The sequence below is a fragment of the Neomonachus schauinslandi genome, chromosome 1 (assembly GCF_002201575.2).
Source record: "Neomonachus schauinslandi chromosome 1, ASM220157v2, whole genome shotgun sequence".
NCBI classification, from domain to species: domain Eukaryota; kingdom Metazoa; phylum Chordata; class Mammalia; order Carnivora; family Phocidae; genus Neomonachus; species Neomonachus schauinslandi.
In genome coordinates, this window is record NC_058403.1 from 205,405,191 (window position 1) to 205,418,771 (window position 13,581).

At 49.4% G+C, this 13,581-nt stretch overlaps 1 protein-coding gene across 1 annotated transcript in view; it reads left to right on the forward strand.

Annotated features, from left to right (window-relative positions):
• The first annotated feature begins 2,597 nt into the window (after window positions 1-2,597).
• The window catches only part of CACNA1A (calcium voltage-gated channel subunit alpha1 A), a 208,045-nt gene continuing 197,061 nt past the window's right edge, over window positions 2,598-13,581 (forward strand). Inside the window, exon 1 of the mRNA XM_044913037.1 lies at window positions 2,598-2,890. Coding sequence (XP_044768972.1) covers window positions 2,598-2,890 — 293 coding nt within the window. The remainder of the gene's footprint in view (window positions 2,891-13,581) is intronic.

Consider the following 13,581-nt stretch of genomic DNA (forward strand, 5'->3'; position numbering starts at 1 on the left):
TGTATCTTTTCTAGAATGTTCCAAAGAACTCAAATACTGATGGGGGTCGGGGGATCAACTCAAATTCAACTAGCTAAGGCTTAAAAAAATATTTGCCTTCTTCATCCTGTTCCCCAACCCCTACCCTCACCCCTGCCTTCCAAGTCTATACATGGCTTTCTAAAAATTCAGTGGTTTCTTGGTACATCCACTTTGGAATACAGTTTGGTGCCATTTTACAAACCTGAAGATAGGCATACCCTGGGACCCAGAAATTCCATTCTTAGGGCTATTCCTACAGAAATGCATGCTCATAGGCGCAGAGTATTTGAGGCGGGAATGTTTAAAGCCCCAACTGGAAACAATCCAAATGTCCATCGAAGGGATAATGGATAAACAAATTGTGGCATACTCTTTCAGTGGAATACTATGTAGCAGTGAAAGTGAATCAATCACAGCTACACGTGACAACAGATGAATCTTAAAGACATGATGTTGGACCAAAGAAGCCAGACATTACAGGATATATACTGTATGATTCCCTTTATGTAAGAATCCAAAAAGATGCCAAGTAGAACTGTACTGTTTGGGAATGCACAATAAGGTAGGAAAAGTATAAAGAAAAGCAAGGTTATTAATAGTATAACGTCAGAATAGTGATTATTGCAGGGGGAAGAAGACCTGTGTGTGTGTTTCTGGGAAGCTGGCAATGTCCCATTTGTAGCCCTGGACCTGAGTGTCAGTTTCAAGAACGTTGGTTTCACAGCAAAGTCTTCAACTGTACATTTATGCTTTAGGCATTTTTCTGTGTGTTTATTCAACTTAACAATATAAAAAGGAGAATGGGAAATAAACTTCAGTGGTTCTGGAGGGAAGTGAACACCGTGCCAAGTATACCACCCAGAACCCCTATCCAGCCCACTAGGATCTGGTTTAGTTATCTGCCTCTAGCAGTTAAGATTTGCCACCTCTGGAGTCTTTTCGAAAAGAAGCTGAGCCTTTTATTCCAGCTTTCAGGGACTCTGTGACTTGAAACTTTGACAGATGTGCGCCCCCAAATCGTTCTCCTCAAAAATGTGTCTTTTGCTAAACGGACCAGATTTGTTTAGAGACTAATTGCACCCCTGGACACGAATCTCCTTCTCTTTTTATCATTAAGTTTCTTCCTCCTAACGTACTCCTTGCAAGCTGCTGAGAGTGCCCGGTTGTCTGCAACCGAAATGGAACCCATTGGAAAACAAGGTTTCCTCCCAGGGGAGCAGGAATCTGTCGTCCCAACTTCCCCCCTACCTCCCGACCATCCGGCTCTCCCCTCTTCTCCCCCACAAACTCCGCTGAGCCAGGTCCCCTCGCAGCTCCGCGATTGGTCGCGGGCCATCATGTGTCGACATTCTGGGTGGGTCTTTCTCCCGTTAAACTCATCAATCGCTCCTCTTTGGAGCTTCGCTGGCCAGTGGTTTAGACCTTTGAGCCCATTTTCCTTCTTCCTTTCTCTTCCCCCACCCCTCCACACCAGTCTTATTTTAGCAAAACCTAGAGGAGAAGGAGGAGGAGGAGGCATTGGGGGGTGGGGGAACGTTAGGCATTGCAGCATCCGGGAGCAGCTACTGAGTGGCTAAGCGAACGGCGCATACCTCTCTCTCCCTCTCTCTCTTTTTCCCCTGTTGGGAATTTTCAGGATTTCATTGCTGCAATTTAACCCCAAGATGAGGCACGGTTGAGCGAAAGGCTGTGCGCACACGCACACTCACACTCCTTCGTGAGCAGAAGAGAGCCGCTGGTGATTCAGGAAGAAAAAAAAAAAAATCACCCGGACCCTGCGGCTTCAAGACTCCTTAAAAGAGCCCTCCGGAGCGTTTCCCTCCCCCTTCCCTTCTTTCCTTGCCCGTTAATATTCTTTTTCATTTAATTTTATTTTTTGGCTACAGATCTTTCAGCCTTTTTAAGGTCTAGGAACTCAAGCAAAACAGAAAGGGGGATTTTTTTAAATTTGGGGGGCTGCCCTCCCCCCTGCAAAGACCTGGTTTTTATTTTTATTTTTTCAATAAAGATTTTTTCTAATGGGCCGAGCGCACTCCTTTTGCAAGATGCCAGCCTGACCCGGACCTCGGAGGAATTTGAAGCTTCCACTGCGTCCCGGGGGGGCGTCCTTTGCAAACCGTTCGCGTCTTAAAGGGGGTGTGCGTTGTTTTTTTTTTTTTTTTTAACGGTTTTTTTTTTTTTTTTTTTTTTTTCCGGAGTGGGTGGACTGGGGATTGCCTGGATTCCTTCCTCGGTTATTTTTTGCCTCGCTTCCCTCTCCCCTCCCCCTCCCTGGCCCCCGCGCCCCGCCCCCGCACCCTCCTCCGCCCCTCCTTCTCCGGGGTCAGCCAGGAAGATGTCCCGAGCCGCTCTCCCCGGCTGGGGCCGGGCAGCCGCCTTGTGAGCCCCCGACCCGAGGCGCCGAGCCGCCGCCGCCCGATGGGCTGGGCCGTGGAGCGTCTCCGCAGTCGCAGCTCCAGCCGCCGTCTTGACAGCCCCGGCAGCCCCGGCAGCATCGGCATCGGCAGCGGCGGCGGCGGCGGCGTCTTCCGCATCGTTCGCCGCAGCGTAACCCGGAGCCCTTTGCTCTTTGCAGAATGGCCCGCTTCGGAGACGAGATGCCGGCCCGCTACGGGGGAGGAGGCTCCGGGGCAGCCGCCGGGGTGGTCGTGGGCGCCGGAGGCGGGCGAGGAGCCGGGGGCAGCCGGCAGGGCGGGCAGCCCGGGGCGCAAAGGATGTACAAGCAGTCAATGGCGCAGAGAGCGCGGACCATGGCCCTCTACAACCCCATCCCCGTCCGACAGAACTGCCTCACGGTCAACCGGTCTCTATTCCTCTTCAGCGAGGACAACGTGGTGAGAAAATACGCCAAAAAGATCACCGAATGGCCATATCCTTTGCCCGAACCCGGCAGCGAACCCCGGCAGCTGCGCCTCCCCTCCTCCCTCCGCTTCCCCTCTTCCAGGCTGGGAGAGAGACCCGGGGGTTGATGGGAGGTGGGGGGGTCTTCCAGGGGCTGGGAGAGGGGGCACCGGGGAGGAGTGTGGAGAATCTCTCCACCCCGAGCTGGGTTGAGCTACCGTGGAGGCTTGGGATGGGGGAGCCGGGGGAGTGGATTCCTCCTAAGGACCGCTTCCAGAATGAGGGCTGGGCCCTGGGGTCGTAACAGGGGCCTGGGTGGGAGCTTCAGAGCTAGTTCTGGATGGGTCAGAGTTTTCCCAAATGAGCATGGACCCGGCCGGGGCCTGGGCTCTCTGGCCAGGGCAGGAGAACCGTGGGGGCTTTGGCTGGGTTTCCTTAGGTGGCCCTCACTGGAATGCACGGGAGCCTCCAGAGCTGGAGCCCGAACCCAGCTCACTGGCTTCTCCACCCCTGCCTTCCCCGAAGAGGGGGCCCGCTCTCTTAGGGCAGGACACTTAGGGGTTCCCGGGGCCAAGAGCCAGTGGAAGAACACGTGGCCTTCACACGGAGGGGCTAGCACTGGCCAGAGCTCATATCCCGGGATGGGCCACTGGCCCCAATCTGGGAAAAGCAGTGGTGGGTTGGGGGCACTTATTCTCCCCTATGTCTGCCGGTCCCATTTCGTTCGTTCCCCCCTGCCTGGGGACCTCATCATGGGTTGGGGTGTAGAAAACATCCCATTTGCGCCATCTGGGGCCCTGACCTGGAAGACCCAGATGGACTCTTTCAATAAGGAAGACAGGGCAAGAGGAAATGAGGTGGCAGGTCCTTCCTAGGTACGGTGTCAGGCCTTGGGTTGGATTCGGCTTCTCCCACCCTAGGGAACCGGGAGGGGACACCAGGAGAATCAGCCTCCATGTGGACACCTCCAGGCAGGTAAATGCCTTCTTTTTTTTTTAAATCAAAGATCCAGAGGAAGAGGGTGAAGACCACATTTTCCTCTATTGAGATGCTATCAAAATGCAGATCCCCTTGTGTTTCTTTAAATCTGTGCCTGCTTGAAATAAACCTTGAGGAGGGCTTAACATCTGTTGAGATGTAGGCAGGCAAGGATGGGTAATTAGTCGGGCTTTCTAACAGTTATCTAAGCATGACCCAGATTCCAAGTGGGGGGACGCACCCTGCTCCCCAGGCTGACTGGCCACTGTACCATGCCCAAATGTGCTGCTCCTCGGCTTGGTTCCAACTGGCTGCCCTCCGTGTACGAATGAACGGGGCTGGATGGGCCCCTGGGGCTCCGCGATGAGCCCCCACTCCTTTGTGTTTGGTTTCAACTGTTACATACTCAACAGGACTGGGCCCCAGGTGATCCTGGGGTTGCTTATTTGAGGAGCTCTGTGGCTGGTGGATTCGTTTTTAGGGGAACTCAAAATTGGGCAAGCTTTTGGCTTCTGGGTGCTGAAATTGTAAGAGGGCTCTAAGGTTTTGGAGTGTGTGAACAGTCTACTTTGAGGGTGGTGAAAATTAGGAGGTTCAGCTGGGGTCTTTCTGGAGGGGCACACCCCTAAGCACGATGTCATCTTGATTGGTGCATGAACCAGGAGCCCGGTCTTTGCCTCCCAAGTTCAAACCTCCTGAAGACCCACTGAAATGCTCAGGGGTCTTGTGATCACTCTGCCTGCCTCCCCATCCTCCGCCCCGGGAGTGGTGGGGGCTCGGAGGGTGGCAAGGTGTCAATGTGTGCATGCTCAAATAACTCCAGGGGGTGTTCAGGAGGGAATCACTGGGCTGACAGGTTTCCATGTTGAAAATGGCTTTAGATCGCCTTCTGGAGCCTGGATTTGGAGTCTTCTAAGAGGAAAGGAAGGAGGTGGGAGTCCTAATGTGTCCTCAGCTCACCCCGTCCAGACTGAATCCTGCAGATCAGAGAGCTGTTGGAGAGGGAGGGGATTGCCAGGGACCCCTCAGAAGGAAGGATCTCTGGGGAGGGATGCAGGTGATTTGGGAGCATTCCATTTGTACTTTAGGTTTTCTTTGGCTTTCTTGCTTTGTGATGAGTTTGTGCATTTTGTTCTCTGCAGACAGTTTTTATTCTCTTTTTGGCCCGAGGCAGCAAACACATTATACAGCCCCACTCTGGAAGGGAAAGCTCTCCATCCCCCCAATCTGTCACCAAGCAGGGTAATCCAGGTCTAAGATTTCTGGGGGGTTGGGGGGATGAGAGGAGAGGGGACAGAGAACTGGGTGGGGGCAGCTGGATAAGAGACTCGGGACCAGTGCAAAGAGATGGACTGTGGAAATGCTGACGAGCCAGGGTACCAGGGCAGATGTTGGCTTCTGTATCCAAACACTTCTGCCCTTTAAAATAATGTCTTTCAGTACTTATTCTGAACTTTTAGAATAAAGTCTAATATATGGATACAAAATACCTAAGTTAAGTCTAGTTTAATATGTGTTCACAAAGTGACCACAACCATTGCAAACAGTACCAGGACGAGAAAGAGGATGTGACCAGCCCCCCAGAAGCCCCCCTCAGGGCCCCTCCCCACCACTCACACCACAGAGCTAGCCACTACCCTGACTTCTAAGCCCACAGGTTCATTTTCCTCCATTTGGACTTCCTGTCAATGGAGTCGCAGGCTGTGTTACTGTGTTTGGTTTCTTTTGCTCAGTGGCATGCCTGTGAGATTCATCCAGGTTGCTGCAGGTGGTTGTAGGTTGCTCCTTCTCGTTGCTTTGTGGCATTTTACTGTGTGACTCTACCACAATGTACTTGTCCCCTCTGCTTGTGAGGGCCATTTGGGTAGTCTCCAGATTGTGTCGTTAGGAACATTCTTTTACATGTCTTTGGCTGCACTTTTTTTTTTTTTTTTAACATTTCTCTTGGGTCTGTACATAGGAATGTAACTGCCCCTGCCATTCTTGGATGCATGTGTAGCAGGGCGTGTATTTGGAAAAGGCATCCACTAAGGGTGCAGCTGACTATGGAAAGCACCTTCTTCGCTGTCTCGTGGAGGAGTGAGCGAGTGTTCCCGTGAACTTGGCTGTATGCTCATAGGGCCTAAGGGTGTTACTTCCAAATGCAAATTCCAGCATGGCACGCTGGGGGAGGGTGCAGCCTTCCGGTCTCCATGCCCTCAGGCACTTTGCCACTGCGATGCCTTTTACCCTTTTGCACCCTATTCTCGCGGCGCCTTCAAGCTTGAAGCCAGCCATGAGAATTAAGGGTTCTCCTTCCTTTTAGTTTTGTCTTCTGAAGCAAGAAAACCCAAATGGAAGTCTTTGATGTTCAGATTTACATTGCTGCCTTTTTCTCTTGGAGTATGCTGGGCAGCAGGCCGTCTTGACCACACACCTTGGTTCCATGTTTTCGTTGATCGGGAGTCTGATTTCAGTGCGGCCGTGATGGTGCTGGCTTTTAAGGAGCTCAAATCTGTCAGCTCAATAGGCGCATCTGTCAACCTTACCAGAGCCCCCACTTAATGCCACTCACTCCTTCTGATGTGCTACCAAACGCCAATGTGAATATCATCTTCCCCCAGTCGAGCTGATGCCAGCAGATCTCCCACTGAGCACGATGTAGGAATTGGGGCCGTTGCAAGAGCCGCAGACCCAGATCTGTGTGCTGTCACACTCGGTCTCCTGAATTGCATGCAGGATTCCAGCTTTTCACCTGTGTCTTTGGCAAGCTCAACAAGGGGCCGAGTCCCATCACACCAGGTAGCCTATGGACATTGGCCAATTGGTGTTCCCCAGTTTTTTAAAAGAGGAATGTTCTGTATGGGAACCAGAGGGAGCCCTGGGAGAAGTTGGAGCATGTTATCAGCCTCCACTGGTCCTGCGAAGTAGAATGTGCTAGAAGATACTACCATAGAAGGCAAGACAGTATGACCCCATGATACCTCTGCTAGACCTGGATGGCTGGTAATTCCAGAAGAGCAGAATTCTGAGAAGTAAGAGTTAGCATGGCTTTTCCATTGGGATTTTTTTCCCCCACAAAGGTGCCGCCCCTCCTCTGTAATCTCCAAACCCCAAAAGCTCTGAAAACCAAAACATCAGATCATATAGGGGTAAAATCCTACCTTGAATTGACCTGAGTTTATAGTCTTTACATACAGTCTTAATTTATCCCACATGGTGTGCGTTTTGGTGTGTTTTGATGCAGAAATGTTTGATATGCTTGATTATGGGGTGCTGCTCCAGCTCCCCACTGGGAGTGTTATGTATGTCTTGTAGTGTCTCCCAAACTTTCATGTGTGTGAGGATTGTCTTGTTAAAATGGTGATTCTGGCCCAGCAGTTTTGGGGTGGGGCCCGGGGTTTTGCCTTTCCACCAGGTTCCTAGGGATTGCCCCTGCTGTGGTCTGTGGGTTCCACTGGGAGTAGCCAGGTCATATCATAGATTCATCCTGGGACCTTTTTCTTCTTTTTCTCCAAGATCAGGTTTATTGAGGTATAAATTACTGATAGCAAAATTCACCCTTTTTGCATACAGTACTGTTGAGTTTTGACAGACACGTGCATATGCAGTATGCATATGCATATGACAGAGAGACATATGCAGTAGCATAACCCCTATCAAAATCAAGATAGGGAATGGTTTCAGGGTGCCTAGCTGGCTGAGTCGGTGGAGTGTGCGACTCTTGATCTCGGGGTTGTGGATTTGAGCCCCATGTTGGGTGGAGAGATTACTTAAAAGTAAAAAAAATTTTTTTAAAGATTTTATTTACTTGACAGAGAGAGAGAGAAATCACAACTAGGCAGACAGGCAGGCAGAGGGAGAGGGAGAAGCAGGCTTCCTGTTGAGCACGGAGCCCAATGCGGCGGGGCTTGATCCCAGGATGCTGGGATCATGACCTGAGCTGAAGGCAGATACTTAACCGGCTGAGACACCCAGGTGTCCCCTAAAAGTGAAATTAAAAAAAAAAAAAAGATTGAGCAGTTTCATCATCCCAGGATATCTCGTAGTGCTTTCTGAGTCAGCACTACCCTAGACCCTTGCAAGCACGGATCTGTTCTCCATCCTTATGTTTCTGCCTTTTCCAGGAGGTCATATAAATAGAATCATACTGTATGTAGCGTTTGGAGCCTTGCTTCTTTCATGCAGCCATTTGAGATCCATTCATGTTGTTGTGTGTATGAGTAGTTCGTTTCTTTTTAGTGCCGAGTAATATTCCATGGGATGGCTGGACCACAGTCTGTTCATCCATTTCCCAGTTGAAAGACATTTGGGATGTGTCCAGGTTGGGCGATTGTGACTAGAGCCTCTATAAACATTGGCAGACGGGTTTTAGTGGGAACATTGGGAACATACATTCCATTTCTCTTGCGTAAGTAAATACCCAGGAGTCAGATTGCTGGGGTGTGCGGTAAGTATATGTTTAACTTTATAAGAGACCACCAAACCATTTTCTCAAAGTGGCTGTGCCCATTTTACGTTCCTATCCTGGTTATCCCTTTAAAAGCACCAAATTCTAAACTCCAAAGCACGTCTGGCTTCTAGGGTTTAGGTGAAGGATTGTGGGTGTGTGTAGGCAGTGCTGGAATGGTAGAATTAAGTACCCGTCAGAGAAATGGGGAAGAGCGAGGAAGGGGGTCTCCGGAGTGGGGAAAGGGGCTCTCTTGCTTGGAGCGTGTTGGTTCTGCCATTCACAGTAAAAAGTCAAGCTCTGAGGCCGTGGCACTCATGCTTGTCACCCTTGTTCCCCACCGCAACCCTACCACACCTGGAACAAAGTAAGTGCTCCATAAATGTTCTCCCAGTGAGTGAAAAAGCCTCTCGCCACCCATTTGCCCATCATATAGATCTGCTCTGCCCTTATGCCAACATTTTAGGTTTTCAGTGGGTTTTAGGTACAGGGGATGGGGGGGGCAAGGAAGGGTATGTGTGCCTGAGGTTATCAGACCAAAGAAGGTCTCTGAAGTTACAGTGCTTGAGAAGTTGGTGAGCAGTGGGCCCTTGAAAGTTAAGTCTTCCTTCAGGGGCTTGGGGGGATGTCTATTGGGTGCTTGGGGCTTATATACCCCCCACTGGCCCCCAGTAGCAAGCACACATATGTACTCCCTCAACAATGGAAGTCACCATCGGGAAAGTGGGTTCAATCCAGAGATCGTCAAAGCCCAAAAGCCCCACAGTTAATACATTTTGGAGAATGCTAACTCAGCTCTTTGGGAAGGATCAGTGTGGTGCCATGAAATATGACAGAGGAGAAGGAAAGCATTCTGTGCTCTGGACTGGCCAGGCCCAGGTTCGAGTGACTCCCCGGCCAGGCTGTTTTGGGCATCAGAGCCTTAGTGTGCAAGATAAAGATACCGCTTCTGATAGCATCTGCCTCGGAGGACTCCTGGGGAGGTTAAGTGGGTTCACACATGGTAAATGCTCAAGTCAGTATCTGGCACGAAGAAGCTCTAAAATACATGAGCTGTAATGTTGGAGAGCACTTTTCCCCCTAGTGGTCTTTTCTGGAAACTGGCTAGAAATCATGTTCTCTGGGTAGGAGTGGGAGCAAAGGGCCCCTCCATGACTGGCCACTTTGGATTCGTCAATCTGAGTGTGGCACCCTTTAAGGCAACCCTCAGATGTTCTGTATTCTCTGTTCTTTCTGGAAGCTTTAAGGGGGGGAAATTCATGCCCACTTGACCTATTTTTCTATTCCCTTCGGTCTAAGATAAAATTAATTGTCTTCCTCTCCCTTGATCCCTCCCTTTGTGGGTGACAAGGTGAGGGAGTTTTAAAGTGTGTAATTAGCTTTCCTGTTCTCCATCCTACCCCATCTCCTTGTTCTGAGCTGGCCAAGAGTCCAGCCGGAGATAGAGACCACATGCCTTAGGACAGCTGCTGTGATCACCCCAGGCAACCAGTGGGGGTTTAACAGCAGAACCCTGCTCAGCTTTGGGGTTAGACTATGTCCCCCTCCTCCCAACTCCTGTCTTTCTTATTTCTTGCCTGTCCCTTACCTCCTAGGAGAATAGAGAAGGCAAAGGACATTCCAGGAGAGGGAACCAGAGGGTGGGCTCCACAACTTGGGTTTCCGAAACCACTGGGCATTAGTCCTTGTCTGGATAGGATGACCAGATGTCCCAGTTTGCCTAGGACTGTCCTGGTTTTGGCATCTCAGGAAACCGAGTAGTTCTGGGCAAACCAGGACTCTGGTCACCATACTGGTGAGTTCTTAACACCCAAGAAGGGAGAGAGGAGGGAAACAAGAGATGGTCCAGTATGCGGGAAAGGAGAAGATAGGTAGCTTTTCCCCTCTGAAAAGCTGGGACTTTTTATTGGAATGAACTGTGCTTTTGGAAGCCGCCTATTTAAGGCAACTAATACAAGAGAGATCCCGGCTCTGAAGCAAAAGTTCTGAGTTAAGTCCAAATCGAGTTTTGTCATCTCTCTTGGGCCAGAGATGGCTTTTATCTTCTGTTCAGACTGGGAACATCCTTGGGTCTTCCATGGAAGTGCTCAGGGCTCAGGTTGGACCTGGAATTTGGAATTAGCAGTCCCTCCCCAGAATGACACTATTCCAGAGGCAGGGCCCCCTCTCCAGAGCTGTGAGGGAAACTCAGCCTCGTTGCCCACCTGCCAGTAAATAATATTCACGCTGTTAAGTACTGTTCTCCTTTTAGGTCTGTGTGTAAAATAAATAAATAAATAAATATATATATATATATACATACATACATATATATGTATATAATTTTAAACCAATTTCTTTTTTTTTAAATTTTATTTATTTATTTGAGAGAGAGAGAGAGAGAGAGAGAAACAGCTTGAGAGGGGAGAGGGTCAGAGGGAGAAGCAGGCTCCCCACTGAGCAGGGAGCCCGACGCGGGACTCGATCCCGGGACTCCAGGATCATGACCTGAGCCGAAGGCAGTCGCTTAACCGACTGAGCCACCCAGGCGCCCTTAAACCAATTTCTAAAGTATTTTTATACAAGTAGCTTTTGCAGGAGGGCTAAGTCTGATTTCAAGAATAAATTGACAGATGTGTCTCAGAGGAAGTGCTGATGCAGACCCCGAACTTGCTGGTGGGAGGGAAGAGAGGGTAACATGGTTTCCGACCTTCCAGAACCTGCCATGTGCTTTTACCTCATTGACCTTTATTATTTTCCTTATTAAGGATAACAGGCAGGAGAAGCTATGCTGACTTTCACTTGCTCCCATGAAATGTTTGTGGCACATTATGGAGGCCATGTAGGAATGTTCCTGTCTGAGCAATAGCACCAAAGAGTGGAGGCGGAGAAGAGGCAGGGTAGGGGAGGTGACTTAGGGGGGAGGCAAAGCATACAGGGCTTCAGGATAGGTGACCTGCGCTGCACATCTCAGCTCCAGCCCCTAGTAGTGGAGCCTCAGTCTCCTCATCTGTAAAATGGGCAGAGCAGCCCTACACCCAGGGAATTCTGGGAGGATTAAAAGATACTGTGAACAGAAACCATGTGGTGTGTATGATTATGCTGTGAAAAGGATGGCCTTCAGATTATGCTGTGAAAAGGATGGCCTTAAGACCGCACGATGGTGAGGGCTGGGTTTGTGTGGCCACCGTGTTGTCCCTGAGCCTGGCACCTGCAGGGGCTGAATACGTATCTGTGGGGTGTTTTCTCGCACTTCCCATTAACAGCCTATTGCTTTAATCTGGTTCCAGGTTCACCACACATTCTCAGTATTGTCTCTCCTGCCACTTGTTTTTCCTTATTTACTGTAATAGTAACGCTGGTGGACCAGGTACCTAAGTCACAAACTAGAATGGTGGTCCTCCAAGTGTGGTCCCCAGCCCTCCAGGGTCAGCATCACCTGCCCTAGGGCAGAGGTGCTCACCTTTGAGCATGCATCAGCATCACCTGGAGGGCTGTTTAAACACAGGGTGCCCGACCTCACCCCCAGAGTTTCTGATTTAGGAGGTTTGGAGTAAAGTCTGAGAACCTGCCTTTCTAGCAAGTTCCCAGGTGGTGCTGCTGCTGCTGGTTTAGGAGCACACTTTGAGAAACCCTGAACTAAACATGATCAGTAATTTAATTCCGCCTGTGGTCTCCGACCTCCCTTTTCCTCCCACTCCTCCCCCACTGCATTCCCCAAAGGCAACCGCGGTCTCTTGGATGCCATCTCTTGGATTGTGTGTGTCTTCCTCCCTCCCTCCCTCTTTCCCTCCCTTCTTCTTCTTCCTCTCTTACAGGTTTCATCACATATTTACATACACCTTGACATAAATTTAGTTTTCCTGGTTTCTGAACTTTGTAGCCTTCTGGAACTTATACTTGCCTTTTCCACCCAACTGTATGTTTCTAAGATTCATCTGCTGTTGAGTGTAGCTGTAGGTCATTTCCTTTTCTCTGCTTAATATTGCATTCTGTGATGATACAACAATTTATCCATTGCCCTGGGTGATGGACATTTGGGATGTTTCTAGTTTGCATGTGTGCACGAGCGTGTGTGCACGTGTGTGTGTTTGCTATTTTGAACAGTGCTGCTGTGATGAATAAATAATTTTTGAATGAATGAATTCAAGGTGTTAATTTTAGTCTGTGTACTTGGGAACCTAGCTTCAGCTAGAATCAGCTGAGATTCATCAGCGTTTATGGAACACCAGCCATTTGAGCTGGTTCTCCCTGGCTAAGCTGGTTCTCAGGTTCCTCCTCAATTCTAAGGGCTGGGTCAGCCAGACAGCCCCCATTCCTGCCTGGAGAGTTGGGGTCTTGAACAAATTGGAATAGTCAAAAACATTTATGGACTTGAATTATCTTTGGAAGAGTTGTTAGAATGCAAAAATTTTCAGAGTCTGGCCTGTTCCTAGCCACAGTGCAGTCTTTTAAGTTACAGATCATGGATGGATGTTCATGATTTATAGGGGAGGAAGGTCATCCCATGCAGTTAGTATCAGATGAGTAGATGGATGGATGGATTCATCTGTCGTTGGTTGGACAGACAGATGGATGGAGGGATGGGATGAAGGAAGGAAGGGAAGGAGGGAGAGAGGAAGAAAGAGGAAAATGAATAGTGTTGGATAGCTGGGTGATTGGATGAGTAAATGGATAGGTTATAGGTGGATGGGTGAGTAGATTGGTGGATGACTGATGGGTGAATGTATGGGTGGATGAGTAGATGGGCAGATGATGGGTAAGGAGGATAAGGAGATGGATGGGTGAGGAGATGGTTGGGTGGACGGATGGGTGGGTGTGTGGGTGGATGTTGAAGATAAGGGTGTGTCTAGCAGGGTGGTTGTCCATGTTGGGTGTCTGTGGTATTTAGTGTTCTTATTGGGTTGTTAATGACCAAGTCCCTCCACTTGCTGCCTTCGTTGTACCTTTGTCAGCATCAAATGAATCTTGCATGCTTTTTGTGAAAATCAGTGAGAATGCGTGTTTAAGGCTTACCTCTCTAACTAGAAGGCTCCTTGAGGGTAGGGGACAGTGCTTTACCTTCCTCACACCCCCCAACAATTCCTGTGCTATATCATGCATAAATGTTTGTTAATTGAGTAATGATGAGGAAAATAAATGGTGTTGTTGATAAAGATTATGAAAATTCTGGGAACACCTGGTTTTGTTTATTTCGGCACTGGGAATGGAAGTGGAACTCCTTGGATTTTACCCCATCAGTGAATAGTGGTGGGCTAGTGGGATAGCTCTCTTCTGAGCAGATTGGATAAATGTCCCCGATTCCTACTCACTGACCAGAGATTACAGATTAC